The sequence below is a fragment of the Mustela erminea genome, chromosome 10 (genome assembly GCF_009829155.1).
Source record: "Mustela erminea isolate mMusErm1 chromosome 10, mMusErm1.Pri, whole genome shotgun sequence".
NCBI classification, from domain to species: Eukaryota; Metazoa; Chordata; class Mammalia; order Carnivora; family Mustelidae; genus Mustela; species Mustela erminea.
Window position 1 is genome coordinate 98,242,655 of NC_045623.1, and position 26,811 is coordinate 98,269,465.

Genomic DNA, 26,811 nt, shown 5'->3' on the forward strand with positions numbered 1-26,811 from the left:
TGACCAGGAGGCCGCTAATGTCAATTAATCAGACTCCCAAGGTCACTTAATGCAGCACAAGTCTCACGAACAACATTCTTCAGCCTGCCCGCAGAGGTGCAGGTGGTGATGGTGGGCTCCGCGGAACAAATCACAGAAACTTCCATCCATACAGTACCCTGATTCATTGTGCAAGTATTGCCCAGTACTTAGCAAAGATTCAAGGGAATACAATGCAGATTTTTGTAGTTCTTTTTCTGTGTAGCTTCCTTCCTGTTTGGAATTTTGCCCGGAAGTTCTAGACTCTTCAGACTCCCTGAGCCCTGAATTCTTTCGGTTGATGGGCTCTTTTGGTTCCCTCTTCATATCATTGAGATCCAAAATGGCCTCTAGGTAGACAGCCTGGGCATTCAGTCTTTTGAATAGTAGAATGTCCCATAGTCTGCGTTTATCCGATTGCTTTCTTGTGGTATCATTTAGCTTAATCTGGAGGCTAAATAATGACATTAAAAATTTAAAGCAAGAACACTTCAGAGGCAATGCTGTATACTTCCCATTGTTTGGCTCATGTTGTGTAATTTCTAGAGGTCTCACTTTTAACCATCCTCAGACTGAGCTCTGGGTTCAGATGACAGTAGCCTGATCTCTCCATTAGAATGATTCCTATCAACCTATCATGTAATGTTTTTAGTACCTTTTGTTAATTATAAATTAGGGTTTGGAAAATGTACTTTTCTTATTCTGTTGTCCTTCTTATAAACGGAATTCCTCAGAAAGAATTCTACCATATTAACTATTTGGTTACCCTGTTGATTATTATAGGAAAAGCAGAAAAGCGATTTCTTTCCCTTATTTTTCAAATAATTTGAGAGTAATCATGAATTGTCCCTTTAGCAGCCTCCCCTGATGACCATGAATTTAAAAAAAAATTTTTTTAAAGATTTTATTTATTTATTTGACAGAGAGAGAGATCACAAGTAGGCAGAGAGGCAGGCAGAGAGAGAGGAGGAAGCAGGCTCCCTGCTGAGCAGAGAGCCCGACATGGGGCTCCATTCCAGCACCCTGGGGTCATGACCCAAGCTGAAGGCAGAGGCTTTAAATAAACCACTGAGCCACCCAAGCGCCCCAACCATGAATTTTTTTTTTTAAAGATTTTATTTATTTATTTGATAGAGAAATCACAAGTAGGCGGAGAGTCAGGCAGAGAGAGAGAGAGAAGCAGGCTCCCGCTGATCAAAGAGCCCAATGCGGGGCTCGATCCCAGGACACTGAGATCATGACCTGAGCCGAAGGCAGCGGCTTAATCCACTGAGCCACCCAGGCGCCCCCCAACCATGAATTTTCTTAAGCACCATTACAAATGTACATATTTTTATGTATTTCATGTTTGAATCCATAGCACTTTTGTTTTTTATAGTTTTGATGCTTAAAGTGTTTCCTCAGGCCTGTGGGCCCTGTGACCTTTTGACAAGACTGTATTAGTCTTTTTTTTTTTTTTAAGATTTTATTTATTTATTTATTTTACAGAGAGAAATCACAAGTAGATGGAGAGGCAGAGAGAGAGAGAGAGAGGGAAGCAGGCTCCCTTCTGAGCAGAGAGCCCGATGCGGGGCTCGATCCCAGGACCCTGAGATCATGACCTGAGCCGAAGGCAGCGTCTTAACCCACTGAGCCACCCAGGCGCCCCTGTATTAGTCTTTAATAGTCTCCTTGCTTTGGGCACAACAAGATGTTCCAGGCTCACCTTGTGCATTTCCTGCCCCAATTTTAGAAATAGCCATTTCTCCAAGGATACTGTCCTTTTTGTGGAAAATAGGATATAAAGACCACAATCTGGGTTCTGGGATATTCTTTGCTACTCATTGCTTTTGAACCTTTCTCAGTGGACAGGGTTAGAAAAATCTTTCTTTTCTTTATGTGATCTCTATACCCAACATGGGGCTTGAACTCATGACCCTGAGATCTAGAGTCAGTGAAGAGTCTTATGGTCTACCACCCCAGGAGATGAAAAAGATGAGTTCCTACTGATACTTCTGATTCAAATGTACAATTACAGGGTTTTTATTTTTATTAAAAAAAAATTTATTTATGTATTTGAGAGAGAGAGAAAGCACTAGCAGGAGGAGCAGCAGAATGGGATTGGGAGGGGGGATCTCAAGCAGACCCTATGCCAAGTGCTCTCTGACATGGGACTTGATCCCATGACTCCCAAGATGACGACCTGAACTGAAACCAAGAATCAGACACCCAACTAACTGAGCCACCCACGTTCCCCAATTACAGGGGTTTTATTTACTCTCTTTAGTTTTATACTTAAAGCTCTTCGATTGTGCTAATTTTTTGTTTTTAATGCTGTTAATGTAATTATTTGTTGGCTTTATCCTATACCTTACCTATATTAGTTTCAAAATAATAATGATAGTATTATTACTAACAATAAGACTAAGTATAGCTTTATTATTTCTTGTATGGATTTTTTTCTTACTTTTTTTTTTTTTTTTAAGTGAGCTCTGTGCCCAACATGGGGCTTGAACTCATAATCCTGAGACAAGAGTCACATGCTCTACCAACTGAGCCAGCCAAGCCCTATGGTTTTGTACTTAAAATATAACTCACAGAAGATATGTAGTAAAAAAAATGCTGTATTTTAAAGCAGCTTGAACTAATTTCTCTTTGGCGTTATGCCACCAACTTGATATAAAATTAAGGAATTTATTTCTTTTTTTTTCTTTTTCTTTTTTTTTTTTTAAAGATTTTATTTATTTATTTGACAGACAGAGATCACAAGTAGGCAGAGAGGCAGGCAGAGAGAAGAAGCAGCAGGCTCCCGCGGAGCAGAGAGCCCGATGTGGGACTCGATCCCAGGACTCTGGGATCATGACCTGAGCCGAAGGCAGAGGCTTTAACCCACTGAGCCACCCAGGCACCCCTAGGGAATTTATTTCTTAAAAATTTTTCTTTTCTTCTTGATAATGCATCAAGATCATGGTTATGTTTCTAGAACTCCCATTTATTAGGAGTTTGCTTTCATTCAAAGAACTTCAGTGTATAAGAGTAAGAGAATTCGAATATGTCTGTATACCTGTTTGCCTCTATGGTTCATCTTCATGCAATCTCTGCTTAGAATTTCTCCTGAAGTTTCGATTTATGATTTTCAGCTTAAAAGAAATAACAGAGAAGTAGATAACTCTTTTTTTTTTTTTTTAAGGTTTTTGTTTATTTATTTGACAGACACAGTGAGAGAGGGAACACAGGCAGGGGGAAGTGGGAGAGGGAGGAGCAGGCTTCCTGCTTAGCAGGGAGCCCAGTGAGGGGCTCAGTTCCACGACCTTGGGATCATGACCTGAGCTGAAGGCAGATGCTTAAGGACTGAGCCACCCAGGCGCCCCGAGAAGTAGCTAACTCTTAATAACATAAGTATCATCTTTCTTCTGTATGACAATGTTATTATGTGAGTGGGAATTCTATAAATGCATGTCAGTTTGATTTTAGAGTTTGTAAACTGATCCAGAATAGTACATGTGAAGCAGTGAATTTAGGAGTAGTTTTTTTTATATTATGTTCTTCCTTGTGGGTTTCTTTTAAAGAATATTTAAAAGTTACCTGTTTAGGGACGCCTGGGTGGCTCAGTTGGTTAAGCAGCTGCCTTCGGCTCAGGTCATGATCCCAGCATCCTGGGATCGAGTCCCACATCGGGCTCCTTGCTCCGTAGGGAGCCTGCTTCTCCCTCTGACTCTGCCTGCCACTCTGCCTGTGCTCGCTCTTGCTCTCTCTCTCTCTGACAAATAAATAAATAAAATATTAAAAAAAAAAAAGTTACCTGTTTAGAACAGACCATACAATTGGACTTTGACTCCAAATACCAGTAAGGTGTTGTCTGAGGGCATTAGTTCTGTCTGTAAAATCAATTTTAAGTAAGGACAGAATTTTGCCTTCAATTATTTCTGTCTGGTAGCTGAATTCAATATGTATATATATATATTTTTTTTAAGATTTTATTTATTTGTCAGAGAGAGAGAGCCAGCGAGAGCGAGCACAGGCAGACAGAGTGGCAGGCAGAGACAGAGGGAGAAGCAGGCTCCCCGCGGAGCAAGGAGCCCGATGTGGGACTCGATCCCAGGACGCTGGGATCATGACCTGAGCCGAAGGCAGCTGCTTAACCAACTGAGCCACCCAGGTGTCCCTCAATATGTATATTTTTAAAGATTTTATTAATTTATTTGAGAATGTGAGAGAGATATCACAAGCAGTGGGAAGGTTAGAGGGAGAAGCAGACCCTCTGCTGACCAGGTAGCTTGGACTTGATCCCAGGACCTGGGGTCATGACCTGAGCCAAAAGCAGATGTTTAACCAACTGAGCCACTCTGGCACCTTAGCTGAATTCAGTATTAATAAGCTTTCTTTGAATACATTTATATTCTGTACAATCTTCACTTTTTTTTTTTTTTTTAAGATTTTATTTATTTATTTGACAGAGATCACAAGGAGGCAGAGAGGCAGGCAGAGAGAGAGAGAGGAGGAAGCAGGCTCCTTGCTGAGCAGAGCCCGACTCGGGGCTCGATCCCAGGACCCTGGGATCATGACCTGAACTGAAGGCAGAGGCTTTAACCTACTGAGCCACCCAGGCGCCCCTTAAAGTGGACTCTTACACTTAAATTAGGGTATTGAAGATTTCCAGCCCTCCTATTACCCATCTAAAGTACAATATGATGCAGCACATGCGAAAATGCAGTTGGTTTTGGTCATTTCACATGTTCTAGACCCCCTCTCTTAACGCATATTGTCTGGCTGAAAGCAGAATTCTAGCTGTGTGTGTTGAATCTTGATTACCTTTTGTGCTGTTGCCTTTGCCTGGCCTAAATTTATTGGAAACAATAGCAGTAAGAAGTGAAATACGGATTTTAATTAGGCACGTTATTAATGAGTAGAACTGTAACGTGTGAAGTGATGAAGAGTGGGAACTATCTGTGTTATTTATCTAATGTTGGCTTAAGTCTTGTAGGCCACCTAACACAACAAATATTTATATAGCTCTAAGATAATGAAGATACTGTACAAAATGAATAGAAGGCCAGGAGGTACTTAATGAGCCGGAGGGGATGAGAGGATCTCACAAAAGAAATTGCTCTTAAATAACAAGTAGGAATTTGCCAAGCTGACAAGTAGGAGAAGGGTATTTTAGGAAGGCAGGGAGGCCAGCAAGAAGAAAGACCAGAGATGGGAAAAGAGCTGAGTCTATTACAGAAACAAGTAGCTCAAAATAATTGGATTGAAATTTGTGAGAAAGAGTCATTAATCTTATTCTTAAATCCTTGGAATGCTTTGGTGGCTGTTGTCTGGTAATTTTATTCATTTTATCAAAACATTCATATTGTTGATAGGAAGAATTAAACTAAGTAAGATATATTTTCTACGGTCCAGGAGGATAATTTTATTTACTTTCTGCCCAGGTGACATAGCAAAGTTTAATCCATTAAGTCTTTTCATCTGTTCCATAAATGTTCCTTTTTGGGGGGAGAAAAATAGGTATATTTGATCTGCCTTCATTCAATAATAATATTAATAATAATCCGTTTTCCTACTGTGTCGAAGAAATTGAAAAATTTTAACATGTAAGTACAATTTTTTTTTTTTTAAAGATACCATTTTTAAGTAATCTTTCTACCTAACATGGGGCTCAAACCCTCAACCTGGAGACTGAGTCGCATAACCATCAACTGAGCCAGTCAGGTGCACCGCAGTATCATTTTTTAAATATAAACAAAGCTCTCATTGTATGTGATAAATTTTACTGAAGGTGTCTGAGGGGCAGTGACATTTTTATTTCATTTGTTTCTCTCCCTTCCCATACCTGTTTGTTATCCCCAAATCAGTCAATTTATCAATAGTTTTTTTTGGAGGACAAAGGAACACAATATAAAAGGACATCACTAAATCAATAGATCTTTTCTAAGGCAAAAATATGCTGCATCAAAAGTGACTAAGTATTAAGGGTAATGAGATATAACCAGTAACCCATCCTATATACTTTCTTTAAAATGTTGGTTTATGGGGCACCTGGGTGGCTTAGTAGTTGAAGCATCTGCCATCGGCTTGGGTCATGATCTTGGGGTCCTGGGATCGAGCCCCATGTCAGGCTCCCTGCTCTGCGGGAAGCCTGCTTCTCCCTCTCTCACTCCCCCTGCTTGTATTTCCTCCATCACTGTCTCTCTCTCTGTCAAATAAATAAAATCATTAAAACTATATATACTAGTTTATTGGGGCACCTGGCTGGCTCAGTTGGTGGAGTGTGCAACTCTCGATCCCATGGTTGTGAGTTTGAGTTCCATGTTGGCTGTAGAGATTGCTTAAAAAAAAAAAAGTTAGTTTAGGGGCACCTGGGTGGCTCAGTCAGTTGAGTGTCTGCTTTCTGCTCAGATTGTGATCTGGGGGTCCTGGGATTGAGCCCTACATCGGGCTCCCTTCTTAGTGGGAAGCCTGCTTCTCCCTCTTCCGCTTCCCCTGCTTGTGTTTCCTCTCTTGCTGTGTCTCTCTATCAAATAAATAGATAAAATCTTAAAAAAAAAAGTGTTAGTTTATTATGCTATAAATTCCCTGTGGCTTACTTCCTGTGTACTTACGTTAGCATTTTTTAATGAGGTGTTTGGAAGGAGAGTGTCTTGGCTTGGGGTGCCAAGACAAAATACCATAGGTTATGCGGCTTAAACACCAGAAATGTATTTTTCATGTATTTCTGGACTGTGATGTCTAAGATCAAAGTGCTAGCAAGGTAGTGTTCGTTCTGAATCCTTTTCTCTTGACTTGTAAGTACCTACCATCTCCTTGTGTGCTCACACGACCTATTTGGGAGTTGGGGGAGAGAGGGAAGGAGAAAGGGAAAGGTCTCTTGTGGCTCTTCTTACAAGGACCCTAATCTCATTAAGGGCTCTACCCTTATCACTTCGTCTAACCCTGTTACCTCCAGAAATGTCCCATCTCCACATACCTTTGGGGTTAGGGCTTCAACATAAGAATTTGAAGGGGACACAAACATTCAGTCCATAACAGAGGGTAATGACTTCCTCTTCAGGATTTTATGTTTTTATCATTTCAAGAAAATTCCCAAAGGAATAGAAGATCTTTTTTTTTTTTTTTTAAGATTTTATTTATTTATTTGACAGAGAGAGATCACAAGTAGGCAGAGAGAGAGGAAGGGAAGCAGGCTCCCTGCTGAGCAGAGAGCCCGACGCGGGACTCGATCCCAGGACCCTGAGATCATGACCCGAGTCGGCAGTGGCTTAACACACTGAGCCACCCAGGCGCCCCAGGAATAGAAGATCTTAAGAGTTTGCTTAAAGCATGATCAAGACTGGCCGTCAGAGGGCACCTGGGTGGCTCAGTCCATTGAACATATGCCTTGAGTCAGGTCGTGATCCCAGGGTCCTGGGTCCCTCATTGGGTTCCCTGTTCTGAGGGGATACTGCTTTTCCCTCTGCCTCTCTCTCTGTGTTTCTCATGAATAAATAAACACAATCTTAAAAAAAAAAACAAAACAAAAAAACAGGCCTTCAGAAAATCCTGTTACAGAGGTCAGCTGAGGCCTCTTAAGATTGTGCTTTTGTCATACAGCTCTTTTACCATTTCTGTTTTTCATTTGTGCAGAAGCTGAATATATATTAGCAAATATTGATAGTTCATTTTAGCTAAAGGAAAGAATAGCTTGTAAGCAAGGGTTTTGTGATGATGATTATTAAGTCAGCTATTGTTAAGTCAGCTACTAAAATTGTCAGAGTCTAGTTCTTTTTTTTTTTCCTTAAGATTTTATTCATTTATTTGACAGAGAGAGAGAGAGATCACAGCTAGGCAGAGAGGCAGGCAGAGAGAGAAGTGGAAGCAGGCTCCCTGCTGAGAACAGAGCCTGATGCGCCAGATAGAGGCTCTATCCCAGGACCCTGAGATCAGGACCTGAGCCAAAGGCAGAGGCTTAACTCACTGAGCCACCCAGGGGCCCCTAACATCTGTCTTTTTTATTTTTGGTTTCTCTTTTTAATGTTTTTCTTCTGGGACTTCTCACTATTAAAATGGTGATTTGAGGGTACCTGGGTGGCTCAGTTGGGTGAGTGGCTGCCTTCAGCTCAGGTCATGATCCCCGGGTCCTGGCATCAGGTCCTGCATTGGGCTCCCCGCTGAGTAAACGAGTCTCCTTCTCTCTCTCCCTCTGCCCACCCCCACCCCCCCATGCTTGTGCTTTCTCTGTCTCTCAAATAAATAAAAAGGGGCGCCTGGGTGGTTCAGTCATTCAGCGTCTACTTCAGGCTCAGGTCATGATCCCAGGGTCCTGGGATTGAGCCCCATATCCAGCTCCCTGCTTGGCAGGACGTCTGCTTCTCCTTCTCCCACTCATCCTGCTTGTGTTCCCTCTCTCGCTCTCTCTCTCTCACTGTGTGTCAAATAAATAAATAAATAAATAATCTTTTAAAAATAAATAAAAATTAAAAACAAAAGAAGATAGTGATTTGGGGTCAGGTGCCTGTTTGGGTTTTTTCTTTTAAATCAGCTAAGCCCCTAAATCTAACATGAAGATTTTCATGAAGGAATAGTTCTATCTCAAAGAATCCAGGTATTCAGAATCTAGTGTTGAATAGTATCTTGGCATTTTTACCTTTGTTTTGGGACATTATTCCTTTTGTTCATTTTATAGTTTTATTCTTAGGCGGATGACTTATTTGATTAGGAAGAAGTTAAGTACAGTGAGTAGCTGAAGATTTATTTATTTATTTATTGCAGATTTATTTTTAATCCAGTAACTGTATCAATGAAGGGAACATATTTTGTGTTCTCCTTCCAAATAAGGCAGACTGTCTTACAGATGGCTTTGTACTTTTGGTCACAAGGAGGGCTATATAAGAGTAGAATCCAATAGAGTTCTTCCACCCAACTCCGGTTGCCTTAAGAATGGCAACCAGAGATGAGTAACACTAACCTCTTCTTGTGATCTTCATTCATTAAAAAAGTTTTTAGAGGTGCCTGTGTGGCTCAGTTGGTTGAGCATCTGATTCCTGATTTCAGCTCAGGTCATGATCTCAGGGTCCTGGGACTGAGCCACATATCAGGCTCCACACTCAGCAGGGAGTCCACTTGAAAGTCTATCTCCCTTCTGCCCCTCCCCCCACTTGCATTCTGTTTCTCTCTAAAATAAGTAAATCTTTAAAAAAAGTTTTTATATTGGTAAGGTACCTACTAATATGCCAGATGTTACAGGTGTGCCTGGGTGGGGCTCACTTGTTGAGCGGCTGCCTTTTTGGCTGGGTCATGATCCCAGGGTTCTGGGATTGAGCCCCGCATTGGGCTCTCTGCTCGCCAGAAAGCCTGCTTCTTCCTCTCCCACTCCCTCTGCTTGTATTCTCTCTCTCACTGTCTCTCTCTCTCTCTGTGTCAAATAATTAAATAAAATCTTACCAAAAAATCTGGTAAGATGAACACGAGTTGGCCTCTTTTCTCAAGTAGTGTACCATGTAGTGGGGAAGAAAGGAAGTTAAAATGGAATTTAGAAGCAGGTCATAGAAAAATGAGGGCTGTATAAGTGAACAGGACTTTTTAGTGACATCTGTTGGAGATTAGAAAAAGTTAAATGCTCATCATAAATTGAAAGTTTTCAGAGGATATATACCTTGTTTAAGGGCATTTACCAATTATGTAGATGGTATCTGTATAGTTATTTCTGTGTTTTTTCATTAGTCTTAAGTTTAAATTATATGGGTAATGAAAGCTGTAGTTGATTCCGGTTGGTGTGTTTTCTCTTAGATGAAGTGTAAATTTCTTTCTTCTTTCTTTCTTTCTTTTTTTAAAATTACTTGACACAGAGTGTGAGAGCGAGACAGAGAGTAAGCACAAGCAGGGGGAATGGCAGGCAAGCAGGGGAGAAGCAGACTCCCTGCTGAGGAAGGAGCCTGATGTGGGGCTCGATCCCAGGATTCTGGGATTGTGACCTGAGCTGAAGGCAGCTGCTTAACCAACTGAGCCACCCAGGTACCCCAAAGTGTAAATTTCTAGAAAAAGATAGGACTTACAAAATTGACTCAAGAAGAAACAGAAAACTCAAGTAGTCCTATTATACAAGAAATGGAATCTGGGGACAGAAAAATCTCACAAAGAAAACTCTAGGCCTGGGGCGCCTGGGTGGCTCAGTGGGTTGAAGCCTCTGCCTTCGGCTCGGGTCGTGATCCCAGGGTCCTGGGATCCAGCTCCGCGTTGAGCTCTCTGCTCGGCAGGGAGCCTGCTTCCTCCTCTCTCTCTGCCTGTCTCTCTGCCTCCTTGTGATCTCTGTCTGTCAAATAAATAAATAAAATCTTTAAAAAAAAAAAGAAAGAAAACTCTAGACCTGTGTAGTTGTATTAGTGATTTCTGCCAAATATTCACTGAGCAGATAATTCCCTTTATTTAAACTCTTCCAGACAATGGGGAGAAAAGGAACAGTCCCCAGATCATTTTATAAAACTAGCATAATTTTGATTCCAAAACCAGAGATAGTTAATAAAGAAAAATTGTAGGCCGTGTCTCTCTCATGAATGTAGATACAAAAATTCTTTTTTTTTTTTAAGTTTTTTTTTTTTTTTTTTAATTTGACAGATCACAAGTAGGCAGAGAGGCAGGCAGAGAGAAAGAGGAGGAGGAGGCAGGTTCCCTGCTGAGCAGAGAGCCCGATGTGAGGCTTGATCCCAGGACCCTGGGATCATGACCTGAGCCGAAGGCAGAGGCTTTAACCACTGAGCCACTCAGGCGCCCCTAGATACAAAAATTCTAAACCAAACATTTAGCAAACTGAATCCAGCATTATAAAAAAATACAGTACATTTATTTCATTTTATCTAGTTCATTTTATCTGAGGAATGCAAGCTTATTTTAACATTAGTAAAGTCATATATAATTTAATGTAATTTACTTCAATAAACTGACAAAACCATGTATTTTAGTAATTACAGCAAAAACATTTGATAAACTTTTAAAACTCATTTATAGGGGCGCCTGGGTGGCTCAGTGGGTTAAAGCCTCTGCCTTTGGCTCAGGTCGTGATCCCAGGGTCCTGGGATCGAGCCCCACATCGGGCTCTCTGCTCCGCAGGGAGCCTGCTTCCTCCTCTCTCTCTGCCTGCCTCTCTGCCTACCTGTGATATCTGTCTGTTAAATAAATAAAATCTTTAAAAAAAAAAAAAACTCATTTATAATTTTAAAATAAAATCAAATGGGAGCACTTGGCTGGCTCAGCTGGAAGAGCATGAGGTCAAGCCCCATGTTAGATAAAGAGATTACTTAAAAATAAATAAGCTTCTAAAAAAAATTAAAATTACTTGTTGCATACACTGAAAATTACTTGTTGCATACACTGCAGGTGGGAGTGTAAATTGGAATAATGACTCTGGAAGATAGTTTGACATTACCTCGTAGAAATGTACATGTCTCTCCTTATATCCTGCAGTTTCACTCCTAAACATTGTACTCCTAAACATGTCTTCTAGAGCTCTGTTTTCAGCCTATGGCTTGTAGCCCAGTAGTAAGAATGAAGGCAGTTTAATGGCATTTGGCCAGCAGTTTTCTTAACTGGTAAATACAACAGAAAATATTCGTGTACTTCATTGTAAGGGTATTATTTTGAGAAACTTACTCCCAATTATATATCTGTATGTGTAGGGGAACTGACTTGTGGGGTAAAATGTATTTTCTTACGTGTTTGCTATCGAGAAAGTTTGAAAGCAATTCCTAGGGGCACCTGGGTGGCTCATTCAGTTGTGTCTCTACCCTTCAGCTCAGGTCATGATCCCTGGGTCCTGGGGTCCATCCCTGCATCTGGCCCCCTGCTCAGTGAGGAGCCTGCTTTGCTTCTCCCTTTCCTGTGTCTGCTGCTCCCCCTACCTGGGCTCTCACTGTCTGTCAAATAATAAATGAAATCTTTAAACAAACAAACAGAAAAGCAACTCCTAACCTACAGAAACTAAAAAATGCTCATTATTTCATAAGAGCAAACATTGGAGACATCGGTTTCTTCCAATAGTAGAATGGATAAATTGTGATGTCTTCATACAGCAGTTTTACATTGCAGTGAAAATGAACTGCAGCTATATCCAGCAACTAAACAATATATTGCTTAGGAATATATTTTTTCTTTCATATCCTTATGTGGTAGAGGTATAAGGAAGAAGTAAGGGAGTGATAAAATAGCACAGTGAAGGGGATCCTGAGTGGTTTGGTTGGTTAAGCAGCTGCCTTCAGCTCAGGTCATGATTCTAGGGTCCTGGGACCCAGTCGCATATCAGGCTTCCTGCTCAGCAGGAGGCCTGCTTCTCTCTCTCCCACTCCCCCTGCTTGTGTTCCCTCTCTCGCTGGGTCTTTTTCTCTGTTAAATAAATAAATAATAAAATCTTAAAAATATTTATATAGGGGCGCCTGGGTGGCTCAGTGGTTTAAGCCTCTGCCTTCGGCTCAGGTCGTGATCTCAGGGTCCTGGGATCGAGCCCCACATCGGGCTCTCTGCTCAGCGGGGAGCCTGCTTCCCCCTCTCTCTCTGCCTGCCTCTCTGCCTACTTGTGATCTCTCTCTGTCTATCAAATAAATAAATAAAAATCTTTTAAAAAAATAAAAATAAAAAAATATTTATATATATAGACATTAGGAATTTAGTGGGGAAAACACATTAGTTAAAAAAAAATTGTAAATTGGGGTGCCTGGGTGGCTCAGTGGGTTAAGCCTCTGCCTTCAGCTCAGGTCGTGATCTCAGGGTCCTGGCATCAAGCCCTGAGTTAGGCTCTCTGCTCAGCAGGGAGCCTACTTTTCTCCCTTTCTCTCTGCCTGCCTCTCTGCCTAGTTGTGATCTCTCTCTTTCTCTTTGTCAAATAGATAAATAAAATCTAATAAAAAATAAAAAGTAAATAAAATAAAATTTGAAAAATTGTAAAATAAAAAGCATTATGAAAAGAGCAGCTAAGATATCTTTTTAAGATTTATTTATTTATTTATTTATTTATTTGAGAGAAAGAGAGAGAGAGCACGCACATGGGGTGGGGGGGTGAAGAGGGGCAGAGGAAAAGGGAAAGGGAGAGAGTCTTAGACTGTGTACTGATGGCAGAGCCTGACAGAAAGCTTGATCTCACAACCCTGAGATCAGGACCAGAGCTGAATCCAAGGGTCAGACAGTCAGCTGTGTCACCCGTGTTCCCCAGGAGCAGCTAAGATATTTCTGAAAGAAATCAGGTTATATTCATCTTTCATGTACTCTTGCCATTAACCATCATTCCCTCTGTTTTGTAGCATTAGGAAATGGTTTCCCAGCATACGGGAAACAGCTAATTTTGTTAAAATTCACTAAGTAAATAAATAAATATGAAATTCACCAACGAACTGGAGAACCTAGAAGAAATGGATAAATTCCTAGAAACGTGACCTACCAAAACTGCAGGAAGAAATTGAAAATTTGAATACACCAATTACCAGCAATGAAATTGAATCAGTAATAAAAACTCCCAAGAAACGAAAGTCCAGGATTAGGCAATTTCACAGGTGAATTTTACTGAGCATTTCAGAAGAGTTCTTATCTATTCTTCTCAAACTATTCCAAAAAATAGAAGAGGAAGGAAAACTTCTGAATTCATTCTATAAGGCCAACATTACCCTGATTCCAAAACGAGTTAATACACAACAAAAAAAGAGAACTACAGGCCAATATCTCTGATGAACAGGGTGCCAGAATTCTCAACAAAATACTAACAAATCAAATCCAACAATGCATTAAAAAAAATCATTCACCACGATCAAGTGAGATTTATTCCTGGTATGCAACAGTGGTTTGATGCTCATAAATCAAACAGCATCAAAATCAAAATCAATCAGCATGATACATCATATCAATAAGAGAAAGGAAAAAAACATAGGATCATGGGGTGCCTGAGTGGCTCAGTCAGTTAAGCACCCAACTCTTGATCTCAGCTCAGGTCTTGATCTCAGTGTCATGAGTTCAAGTTCTGAATTGAGGAATTTTTAAGTAGAGCCTACTTAAAAACAAAAAACAGGTGCCTAGGTGAGTGTCAGGCTCTTGGTGTCTGCTTGGGTCATGGGATCAAGCCCTGCTATGGGCTCCACGCTCAGCTCAGAGTCTGCTTGTCCCTCTCCCTCTCTCTCTGCCCCTCCACCAGCTTGCACATGCTCTTGTGCACGCTTACTCTCTCTCTCTAGAGCAAATCAATCTTTAGGGGGAAAAAACCCAAAAAACAAATTAAAAAAAAATAAACAAACCCGTATAATCATTTCAATAGATGCAGAAAAAGCATTTGACAAAGTATAACATCCATTCCTTATAAAAAAAAAACTCTTGACAAAGTAGGTTCAGTGGGAAGATACCTCAACATAATAAAGGCCTTATATGAAAAACCCACAGCTCACATCATACTCAAAGGGAAAAACTGAAAGCTTTTTCCGTAGGGTTAGGAACAAGACAAAGATGTCCACTCTCACCACTTTTATTCAACATAGTAGTGGAAGTCCTAGCCACAGCAATCAGACAACAAAAAGAAGTAAAAAGCTCCCAAATTGGTAAGGGAGAAGTAAAACTTCCCTGATTCACAGATGACATAATACTATAATTACAAGGCTGTAACAGTCAGAACAGTATGGTACTGGTACAAAAATAGACACATAGATCAATGGAACAGAATAAAAGCTCAGAAATAAACCCACAATTATAATGGTTAATAAATATGGGATTTAACCTTTGACAGAGGAGGAAAAAATATTGCAATGGGAAAAAGACAGTCTTTTCTTTTTTTTTTTTTTTTTTTTTTTTTTTTTAAAGATTTTATTTATTTTTTTGACAGAGAGAAATCACAAGTAGATGGAGAGGCAGGCAGAGAGAGAGGGAAGCAGGCTTCCTGCTGAGCAGAGAGCCCGATGCGGGACTCGATCCCAGGACCCTGAGATCATGACCTGAGCCGAAGGCAGCGGCTTAACCCACTGAGCCACCCAGGCGCCCCAAGACAGTCTTTTCAACAAAATGATGTTGGGAAAACTGGACATCTACATGCAAAAGAATGAAACTGGATCTTTCTTACACTACACACAAGAGTAAACTCAAAATGGACCAAGGATTTGAATGCAAGGGGCACCTTGTCCTTACTTGGGAAAATAGAAATTTGTTGACCCTATGTCAGTCTAAAAAAATTGCTGATTTGTGAAATTCATAAGTCTGGGAAACCATTGTGATACGATCTTTCCACAAAAGGCCTGCAGTGGTTTTTACATACTCCTCTCTCATTGTCAGAAGGAAAGTGCATAATGGCAGAAAAATCTGAACATCTTAAAAGTAGTAGTGATGGGGCGCCTGGGTGGCTCAGTGGGTTAAAGCCTCTGCCTTCAACTTGGGTCATGATCCCAGGGTCCTGGGATCAAGCCCCGCATGGGGCTCTCTGCTCGGTGGGGAGCCTGCTTCCTCCTCTCTCTCTGCCTGCCTCTCTGCCTACTTGTGATCTCTATCTGTCAAATGGATAAGTAGAATCTTTAAAAAAAAAAAAAAGTAGTAGTGATTTGGGCGTCTGGGTGGCTCAGTTGGTTGAGCATCTGCGATCATTTGGTTGGTGATCCCAGAGTCCTGGGATCGAGCTTCCTGCTCAGCAGGGAGCCTGCTTCTCCCTCTGCCTGCTCTGCGTGCTGCTCCCCCTGCTTGTGCTCCCTCTTTCTCTGACAAATAAAATCTTAAAAAAAAAATAAAAATTCCCATTTCATGCCTGTTTCCAGCCTCCATCTTCCAGTTTTATTAGTCTTTAGCCATCTGAACTGTTTTTGTTTTTTTTTAATTTTACTTTTTGATATGAAGTGTTTTTTCCCCCATCAGAATATGTAGGAATTAATACGTAGGTTTTGTCATTCGCTTTATTTATTTATTCTTTTAAGTTATTTTATTTTATTTATTTGACAGAGAGAGGGAGAGAGATCACAAGTAGGCAGAGAGGCAGGCAGAGGGCGAGGGGGAAGCAGGATCCCTGCTGAGCAGAGAGCCTGATGCAGGCCTCCATCCCAGGACCCTGAGATTATGACCTGATCCGAAGGCACAGGCTTAATTAACCCAGTGAGCCACCCAGGCGCCCCTTGTCATTGACTTTAAAATGAATTCGTAAAGTTGTATTTGCTTATTTGCTGATCTCTTTTATGGATGCAGAAAACGAATTTCTATTATGTCCTAAGGGGAGAGGAAAAGGCAGACAGACGCTGCAGTGGAGTAATTCCTGGTACTGCTGGCAGGTAGTTAGTATTGTGGGAGCAGAGAGGAAGAAGTAGGTAAGTTCTGAGCATTTCTGTAGCCTGATGGAGTCAATTTTGAGTTAATACAGTTTACTACGGTTATAGTATGGTTATTTGCCCCTTTTGCATTTTTCTTTCTTAAATACTACTTTCTAAAGATTTTATTTATTCATGAGAGACAGAGAGGCAGAGGGAGAGGTGGGCTCTCTGTGGAGCAGGGAGCCTGATGTGGGACTCCATCCTAGGACTCCAGAATCATGACCTGACCCCGAAGGCAGATGCTTAACCAACTGATCCACCCAGGCACCCTTAAATAATTATTTTTGAGAAGAAAAAAAATTCCAAACCCAGAATAATACACCTTTTAATGTACCTTTTTTCCCCTCTAACCCCTCTCTGATTCATACTGTACTTCAAATGAAAGCACTTTGTTTAAAATTACTATGTGTTAAATTATTGCAATCCTAATTATTCTATATATTGTACATTATCATTGTCTTCTCTTAAAACCTAAAAATTTAAGCTCTCACAAAATACAAATTTGGGTATTAAAGTTCTGTTGTATTCTTTCTACCAAATGAAACAGTTTGTTGAACCTAGAATGTGTAGTTCCTCCATATGGGATTTTCAGATCCTAGAGTATTTCCATTCATGATATGAAACCAGTACATTTTCTTGACCATATACTTGGTAATGACAAAGGCCTTTGCTGCTACATATGAATATGGAGAATGCCCTGAGACCTGGTCCATTTCTGCTACTCTATAAAAGTCTAATAATCAGTCATTGTAGAGAATGAAAGTATACTAAGTGGGTAGTTTGGGAAAATATTTTTCGATTTCATTAAAGCAGATCTTAGATAACCCAGTGATGAGTTAACCACTTTAAAAAAAGCTTACTGCAGCTGATATCTCTTACTAGGTTTGGAATGCTTTGTAGAAACAGCGCTCTGAATTTGCTTGTCAAAATAGCTCACAGTTTGCTAATAGCAATAGTAGTTATGCCAAATGACTATTTCTAGACTTAGTCAAAACATTGACTGTCAGGAACCAAGGAGTCTCCAGATTATGAGCTTCTGTTGATATAGATAAAATATTAAGTAGTATGTGCAAATGGTGAAAAAATAGTTTTGCTCTTTGTCCTAAAGATGATTCCATAGCAAGAATATCATTTTAAGAGATGCGTCTTTATCCCTCCACCTTCTCCCACTTCATTCTCTGCAGTCCTACCTATTCTTCAACATTGAAATGCTTGTCTTTGTGTCATTTCCTGCTCAGACTAGTTGGAAGCCATCTCCTCCTTCCCTGAACTGCTAAAGCTTGTTTGTATCACAGGTCTGTCCTGTGTTGGTATTCATTATTTATGTGTCTTTGGCTCTCACCAGGTTAATGTCCTTAAGAGGAAATAGTGGCATATCCTCTTTTTTTTTTTTTTTTTAAGATTTATTTATTTATTTATTTGAGGGAGAGAGAGAACATGCATGCAAGTAGGGGCAGGGGCAGGGGCAGGGGGAGAGAATCTTCAAGCAGACTCCCTGCTGAGCATGGAGCCCCGTGCAGGGCTCCATCCTTGACCCATGAGACCATAACCTGAGCTGAAACCAAAATCAGGTGCTTAACCGACTGAGCCACCCAGGCACCCTGGAATGTCCTCTTCTTTTTAACTCCCATGGGATGTAAGCACAGTATTTTCATGTATAGTAAATGTTCCATTGATATTTATTGAATGCATGAGGGTGGAAATTTGTGTTTTACCGTTTTCTATAACTTACTCATTTGAGTTAGTAGAATGATAATGTGGTATATTAACAAGGCTTGTTATCATCTTAGATTGAATCATATTGTGGCCTTCGTTTAACAGTATTTTATATTTTCAAGAGTAATATCTGATACCTTTTAGCTAACATGAGTGCTGCTGAGGTGGGTGACTTCATGAGTCCACATTAACTGTGTGCAAGGTTGCTGCTTTGCTCCTGAACCTCAGAAGCCCTCATATTGCAGATAACTGTGGGTGCTTTTCCATTCAGTCCAGTCACATGTTCTTCAGTGAAGTCTCAGTGCTTTATTTTACTGTCAGTGAGAGGTTCCCCTGTTGCATTCTCTTTTTTAGCTTTTTGAAATTGTGAAGAATAAACTTGATTGCATTTTAAGCCTTCGGCTTCCTTTTAGTAAGTGAAATGTATTTTGATTTTCATAAAGACATGTTTATTCCAAGAGGATTGTCAGATGTCTAGTTCTGCGGAAATCAAAGGCACAGTTAATCAAATACTGTTCTAGGATTTGATAAAAACTTGTACTTGAGTAACTAAATAGTTTCATTCCCATCCTGAATTTCTATGAATTGATTTTAACTCTTCACAAGGAAATCAGTTTCCTTCAGGGAGTTCAGAGTTGTTGCTTGATAGCTGCCACCTTTACAGAATCTTCATAAAGTAGGGAATTTTCATTACTTAGGGGTAAAGAGGTTTTCCCACGTTGTTCTGTGTGGACCTATCCTAGATCATGCAGTGTTACAAGGAGAAACAGCAGCCAGATCTCCCTGTCTCGAAATCTTAACTTTAATTTATACTTCAGATGGGCAGGGGATATGTTATTTTTAAAAAAGATTTTGTTTATTTATTTGACAGAGAGAAAGAAACTCAAGAGATAAGGAACACAAGCAGGGGGAGTGGGAGAGGGAGAAGTAGGCTTTCCAGAGCAGGGAGCCCAATGGGGGACTTGATCCCAGGACCTTGGAATCATGACCTGAGCCAAAGGCAGATGCTTAAAGCCATCCAGGCACCTCCACTTTTTTTTTTTTTTTTTTAAATAAGCTCTATGCCCAATGTGGGGCTTGAGCTCTCTGAGGTGGAGTCACATGCTTCACCGACTGAGCCAGGCAGGTGCCACAAGGTGTTTGGATTTTTAAAAGTGATTTGTATTTAGTTGGATGTAGTCTCATAGTATACTATATATAGTATAGTGTAGTAGTGTAGTATAGTATAGTAGGGATATTATTGGGCCAAATAAATGATTTCTTTAGTACCACCCATCTTGACCCAGCAAAAGGTCACTGGGTATGGCTCCGGAATCTGGCGCAGACTCTCAGACCAGTGTACACCTTAAAAGGTCGAAACAAGGAACCAGAGAGTATGTTCATTCTGACCAGTAAAGTATCTTGGCAGCATCCAGTGACCTATAAGGGTAGGGTCTGCTATTCTCACATGTACTGATGATGTAATTTCTGGTATAAAATAAGGCAAAGTCAGCAGGGGTGGTGTGAGTAGAAATTTCAATAAACCTTGGGCTCATTTGCATATCTAGTTCTAGCAAGACAAGATGGCTAGACATGGTCTCTGTCCTCAAAAGAGCTCAGATTCCAGTAAATTGGCTTCAGTTTGTGGTTTCTTCCAAAAACCTGGGGAAACTAAGAAGGTCTAACAAAAATGTGAAGGATGAGGAAGATTTCTATTAAAGCCTTTATGACTGGGTACCTGGCTGGCTCAGTCGGTAGAGTGTGTGACTCTTGATCTCAGGGTTGTGGGTTTGAGCCCCATGTTAGGTGTAGCGATTACTTTAAAAATTAAAAAAAAAAAAAGGGGGGCGCCTGGGTGGCTCAGTGGGTAAAAGCCGCTGCCTTCGGCTCAGGTCATGATCTCAGGGTCCTGGGATCGAGTCCCGCATCGGGCTCTCTGCTCGGCAGGGAGCCTGCTTCCTCCTCTCTCTCTCTCTGCCTGCCTCTCTGCCTACTTGTGATCTCTCTCTCTCTCTCTCTCTGTCAAATAAATAAATAAATAAATCTTTAAAAAAAAATTAAAAAAAAAAGACTTCAGGAAAACTGGGGTTCCTGGCTGGCTTAGTCTGTACAGGGTATGACTCTTGATCTCATGATTGTAAGTTTGAGCCCCACATTGGGTGTAAAAATTACTTAAGAAATAAGATCTTTATTCTTTTTAAAAAGATTTTATTTATTTATTTATGTATCGGAGAGATAGAGAGAAAGCAGGAGCATGCACGCACGAGAAAGAGCACGTGCGTGCATAAGCAGGGGGACCGGCAGGCAGAGCAGGCAGAGGGAGAAGCGGGCTTTCCACTGAACAAGGAGCTTGATGTGAAACTCAATCCCAGGACCCTGGGATCATGACCCAAGCCGAAGGCAGCCACCCATCTGACCGAGCTACCCAGGCGTCCCAAGAATTAAGATGTTTAAAAAAAAGGCTTCATGAAAACCACATTCAGTGAGTTAACAACAGTTACGTGTGAATTGTTTTGTAGGGCTTTTTTTGGCATGAAAAAACAAAAATTGTTTCAGAAGGCCTCCATATCCTGTGGGAATATGAGTGATGATTTCATTACCTAATCATGGAAGTGAAAATGAAGGACTGTGCAAATTGGTACTGGGCATGTAATTACAGAGGAATCGCATCTGAGCCCATTCCTGTGTATTCTCATTGGCATCTGTGCTCAGGGCCAAGATTGGAAACATGCCTTCAGGAGCATGGGGTTTGGTGCTTTTGTGGACAGGGAAATGGTTGAATGGGAGAATTACTTAAAACTCGTCGGTACAAAAGTGTGAGTCCCTTCATGTTTGCTTGCTAATTGTACTTTGAGAAGATTTGGAAAGGGAGTAAGAAGTTGTTCTTAAAAAATTTTTTTTAAGATTTATTTATTTATTTATTTGACAGAGATCACAAGTAGGCAGACAGGCAGGCAGTGGGGGAGGGAGAGAGAGAGAGAGAGAGAGAGAGAGAGAAAGCAGGCTCTGCGTAGAGCAGAGAGCCCGATGTGGGACTCGATCCCAGGACCCTGAGATACTGACCTGAGCCGAAGGCAGAGGCTTAACCCACTGAGCCACCCAGGCACCCAAGAAGTTGTTTTTATTGGGCCAAACATTTATTTTTATTTTTCTTAAAAATTTTATTTATTTATTTGTCAGAGAGAGAGAGAGAGTGCACAAGCAGGCATAGTGGCAGGCAGAGGCAAAGAGAGAGAAGCAGGCTCCCCACTGAGCAAGGAGCCCGATGTAGGACTCGATACCAGGACCCTGGGATCATGACGAGCCAAAGGCAGTAGCTTAACTGACTGAACCACCCAGGCATCCCCAAACATTTCTTTTCTTTTTTTTTTTTTTAAGATTTTATTTATTTATTTGACAGAGAGAAATCACAAGTAGATGGAGAGGCAGGCAGAGAGAGAGAGGGAGGCAGGCTCCCTGCCAAGCAGAGAGCCCGATGCGGGACTCGATCCCAGAACCCTGAGATCATGACCTGAGCCAAAGGCAGCGGCTTAACCCACTGAGCCACCCAGGCGCCCCCCCCAAACATTTATTTTCTTGAGGAAGAAAATATTATTTTGTAAATAAGCTCTTATAGCCTAAACTGATTAAGTTTGTTCTGAAGCAGACCCTAGCCTCACAATCTGCCAAACTGTTGAGTAAAGGAACAACTGTATTTGAGATGCTATGTGTAATTCAAATGTGAAAGATGCAGCCAAATTCAAGGAATCTGTTTCTTTGGATTCTTTTCCCTAGTAAATTTCAGAGCTGAAATTTCAGAGCTGAAATTTACAGGGGTTAAAAATAGGAGGAAGTCAATATATTAGGGAAGATAGCCAGTGGGCAGTGAGAAATGATAACTTGCAGGGGAAAGAATAAGAGGGAATATGGGAAGTAATTTTTTTTTCCCAGTAGTAAATGTACCTTTTTTCTTTTTTGCCAGAAAAAAAATTTTTAATTTTTGTTTTATATTTTATATTACTACTCTTTTTTTTTTTTTTAAACATTTTATTTGTTTGACAGAGATCACAAGTAGGCAGAGAGGCAGGCAGAGGGGGTGGGGGGGGGAGCAGGCTTGCCGCTGAGCAGGGAACCCGAAGTGGGGCTCGATCCCAGGACCCTGGGATCACAACCTGAGCCGAAGGCAGAGGCTTAACCCACTGAGCCACCCAGGTGCCCCTGTATGACAACTCTTTGGGGTAGGAGTTAGGACTGGAAATGGAAAGGCCTTCCTCTAGTGAGTTAAGCATGTGGAAAAACAGCTCACCCAATATGGGGGTAACTAACTAGGATCATTTAATACAATTACAGTAAACCTATAGTAAACAGTGCTCTACTTTTGGGGAATGGAGGAGATTGCCGCCACCTTCCCTCTGCCATTGTCCTTCTTTCCCCAGCTAGGAGAACTTAGGCTACCCCACTACTTCCATTAGCTACCAGTCGTTTACCACCTCATTAAGATTCTAGCAGACACTTTGCTAGGACACTGTAGTATCGTGAGCCAATTTGATAGATGAGTTTCTTGGAAGCTACTTCATGAGCTGATTCATGTTTTCATTTTCCTTAATGTGATCATTCTTCCAGTGTTTATTTATCTTTTAAAGATTTTATTTATTTGACAGAGAGATCACAAGTAGGCAGAGAGGCAGGCAGAGGTGAGGGGGGGGAAGCAGGCTCCCCGCTGAGCAGAGAGCCCGATGCAGGACTCAATTCTAGGATCCTGAGATCATGACCTGAGCCAAAAGCAGAGGCTTAACCCACTGAGCCACCCAGGTGCCCCTGGTTTTTAAGATGTCATACATAATTCTTATATAAATTACAGGAGTGGTAGAAATGAGAGGGGAAGGTTTCTGTTCTTTGCTCTCCCCATCCCCCTCATCTTTTGGAACATTTCAGATATCTATATCTATATCTATATCTTTACATTTATATTTATATTTATATTTATTTTAAGTAATCTCTACACCCAGTGTGGGGCTCGAACTTACAACCCCAAGATCAAGAGTTGCATGCCCTACTGGCAGCCAGCCAGGCAACCCTGGAACATTGCAGATCTTTCTCAAAGCCCCAAGTATATTTCAAGAGTCCTCTTCTCTTCCCATTATTTTTTATTCTTTGCATCAGTGTTAGAGGGAATGCTGGAAATTTTAATGTCCTAGTGAGTGATCTGGGTAGTTGTGTATGGTCAAGAGGAATAGATTTATTGGAAAATGAGAAAATGAACTCAGATGTCCTTTCAGGAAAGAACTTGCTGCCCATCTGTAAGGAGTATAACTAAAGAAATCCTTTAGTCCCTTCATGGTGGGCCTCAGCTTTGGAGGAACCCCCAGCCAGTGGCTGAGCAGAGCCTGAGTGGCTTAGTGGTTTAGGCCTCTGCCTTTGGCTTGGGTCATGATCTCAGGGTCCTGGGATCGAGCCCCACATTGGGCTCTCTGCTCAGCAGAGAGCCTGCTTCCCCATCTTCTCTGCCTGTAGTTCCTTGCTGTATTCCATTGTGTTAATTTCACTGTGTGAATATACCACAATTTATCTGTTACGTTATTGATGGGCATATATATCTCTTTCTGGTTTTTGTTTTGTTTTGTTTTACTCCCTGGATCTATTTTGATGCAAGACAATGTAAATATTGCCTTATATATGGTATTTTAGCTAGTTAGGCCTATTCTTGGAATATTTGTTTTCCTCTTAAGTGAATTGCCTTGTATAAAATCTAGAAATTTTTTTTTTTAAGATTTTATTTATTTATTTGACGGAGAGAGATCACAAGTAGGCAGAGAGGCAGGCAGAGAGAGAGAGAGGAGGAAGCAGGCTCCCTGCAGAGCAGAGAGCCTGATGCGGGACTCAGTCCCAGGACCCTGAGATTATGACCTGAGCTAAAGGCAAAGGCTGAACCCACTGAGCCACCCAGGTGCCGGAAAAACTTTTATTTTTAAAGGTTTTATCTATGTATTTGACAGAAAGAGAGATCACAAGTAGCCAGAGGCAGGCCGGGGTGGGGGGTGGGAGCAGGCTCCCCTGCTGAGCAGAGAGCCGGATGTGGGATGGAGTCCCAGGACCCTGAGATGATGACCGAAGCCAAAGGCAGAGGCTTAACCCACCGAGCCACCCAGGCGCCCCTAGAAAAACTCTTTTTTTTTTTTTTAAAGATTTTATTTATTTATTTGAGAGAGAGAGACAGTGAGAGAGAGCATGAGCAAGGAGAAGGAGAGAAGGAGAAGGGAGAAGCAGACTCCCCATGGAGCTGTGAGCCTGATGTGGGATTCAATCCTGGAACTCCGGGATCATGACCTGAGCCGAAGGCAGTCATCCAACCAACTGAGCCACCCAGGCATCCCTAGAAAAACTTTTCTTAATCCACGTCCTCAGAATGCTCTTATTACTCTTTATAGGACCCACAGTTTGTTTTTTCTTTGAAGTTTGAGGTCTTGAATCATGCCTAGGGGGAGTCTAGTTGCTATACCCTTTGCTGTTTGCCAGTCAGGAATTTGTCTTAGAAGAGCTGTTAGAGAACAGTCTTCTAGTTTTATGGTTGTACTAAAACTTGACTGTCATTCTGGTTTACAGTGAGAGAAACAGTACAGTCAGAAGCCTGTAAGGATTTGTTAGATATTTGGGATGGGCTTGGTATATGAGCTCTACCTGTCAAATGAGGACGGCTCACAGCTAGTGTGGGAAAGGGCTGAGGAACAAATTTCACATTGAGGGTCTGAAAGACATCATGTGCAGCTTGAATGTGTGTGCCTGAGTTGTTTCAGAGCTTCTGACAGTGTATACTGATGTTTGTGCATTTCCTACCATAGCTGTTTGAGTGGAATGTCATGGCCAGCTCCTCGGACAGTGAAGATGACAGTTTCATGGCTGTGGACCAAGAAGAAGCTGTGCTGGAAGGGACAATGGAGCAGGATGAGGAGCCCCACCCAGCACTGGAGGCTGAGGAGACAAGACATAACAGGTCCATGTCTGAACTGCCAGAAGAGGTTTTGGAGTATATCCTGTCCTTCCTTTCACCATACCAGGAGCACAAAACTGCAGCCCTTGTCTGCAAACAGTGGTATCGGCTTATCAAAGGTACTGTGGACAGTGGAAAAGCTTATTTATTTATTTAAAATCTGTTCTAATGATTTATTTTTGAACTCCCACTTTCATTTTCACTATTCTCCCTGAAGTGTATCATGGTTCTAAAATTTAGTGTAAGACAATTAACTCTGTACATTTTCCTTTTCTCTTAATTTTGGCTAGTGTTATGAACAGCTTGAATTTTGTGATATTTAATCCCACTTGTAGTTTTTTTTTTTTTTTTTAAGATTTTATTTATTTATTTGACAGAGATTACAAGTAGGCAGAGAGGCAGGCAGAGAGAGAGAGGAGGAAGCAGGCTCCCCAAGGAGCAGAGAGCCTGATGTGGGGCTTGATCCCAGGACCCTGGGATCATGACCTGAGCTGAAGGCAGAGGCTTAACCCACTGAGCCACCCAGGCACCCCTAATTTTTTTTTTTTTTTTTTAATTAAAAAAAATTTTTTTTGGACAGAGATCACAAGCAGGCAGAGGCAGGCAGAGAGAGAGAGAGGAGGAAGCAGGCTCCCCGCAGAGCAGAGAGCCCAATGTGGGGCTCGATCCCAGCACCCTGGGATCATGACCTGAGCCGAAGGCAGAGGCTTTAACCCACTGAGCCACCCAGGCGCCCCCCACTTGCAGTTTTAAAACGAAGATTCTTTTTCTGCATATTCTTAGAGTAATCTGGTAAATTGTATTGTTCTTGAATTGGCGAAGTAGGGATGGACATGGGGTAACAGTATAATGAACGTTAATGTACCTCGTACTGTTGTTGGGCAGTGTAGTGGCTACAGACTCTGAATTAGATGAAGAAATGGAGTGTGAGGCATAGTTAAGTATGTTAGCCAAGGTCACCCAGGTAGTAAATGGAGGATCAAACACTCAACATTCAGGTAGTCTGGGTTTAGAGTCCATGTTCTCTATGAGGATATCATTGTGTTTCTTAAAGTAGCTAACTGTGGCAAATGTGGAGTTGTACAAGCATTTACTGTTTAATTTTATCTCAAGCAATATGGGCTTTATGCATGTCTTTAACATTTAAAAATGAGTTTCTCCTGTTTTTCCATCATTTCCTAATCAAGATTTCAACTCTAGCTAAACGTTATAGTTATTAGGTGTACTATATTTTGAATTAACAAGAGCAGGTAATTGGCTTCATCAGGTGGTTGGTTGTTTTTTTTTTCTTTCTTTTTTTTTTTAAGATTTATTTATTTCAGAGAGAGAGAGGAGAGGAGAGGGCACAAGCAGGGGGAGGGACAGGCAGAGGGAGAGGGAGAAGCAGATTGAGCATCCCGGGAGCCTGATGTGGGGACTTGGTCCCAGGACCCTGGGATCATGACCTGAGCCAAAGGCAGATGCTTAACCAACTGAGCCACCCAGGCACCCCAGGTTTTTTTTGTTTTTGTTTTTATTTTTTTAAGATTCATTTATTTATTTGGGAGAGAGGAATGAAGGGGCAGAGAGAGTCCTAAGCAGACTCCATGCCGAATGTGAGCCTGGGAGCCTGATTTGGGGCTCCATCCCAGAACCCTGGGATCATGACCTGCCCTGAAGGCAAGCACTTAACCCACTGATAAAAGGCTTGGTACCCATGACGCCGAGATCATGACTTGAGCTGAAACCAAGAGTTGGACTCAACCGACTGTGCCACCCAGGTGCCCCTTGACTTCATTTTAAGTGGAAAAGGCCTGTTTGTAAAATTAAGATATCAGGCCAGTTAAATAATCTTTGATCAAAGCAAGGCTTGTATTAATTTGTTCTTTCCTG

At 41.4% G+C, this 26,811-nt stretch overlaps 1 protein-coding gene and 1 non-coding gene across 4 annotated transcripts in view; both read left to right on the top strand.

Annotated features, from left to right (window-relative positions):
- FBXO42 (F-box protein 42) overlaps window positions 1-26,811 on the top strand; it is a 107,454-nt gene that overhangs the window by 33,153 nt on the left and 47,490 nt on the right. For all 3 annotated transcript variants that reach the window (XM_032302082.1, XM_032302084.1, XM_032302083.1), the window contains exon 2: window positions 24,791-25,058. In XM_032302082.1, coding sequence (XP_032157973.1) covers window positions 24,809-25,058 — 250 coding nt within the window. In that variant the 5' untranslated portion in view covers window positions 24,791-24,808. The remainder of the gene's footprint in view (window positions 1-24,790; window positions 25,059-26,811) is intronic.
- TRNAK-CUU lies at window positions 19,709-19,781 on the top strand. The gene has a single exon. It is a non-coding gene; the product is annotated as a tRNA-Lys (tRNA).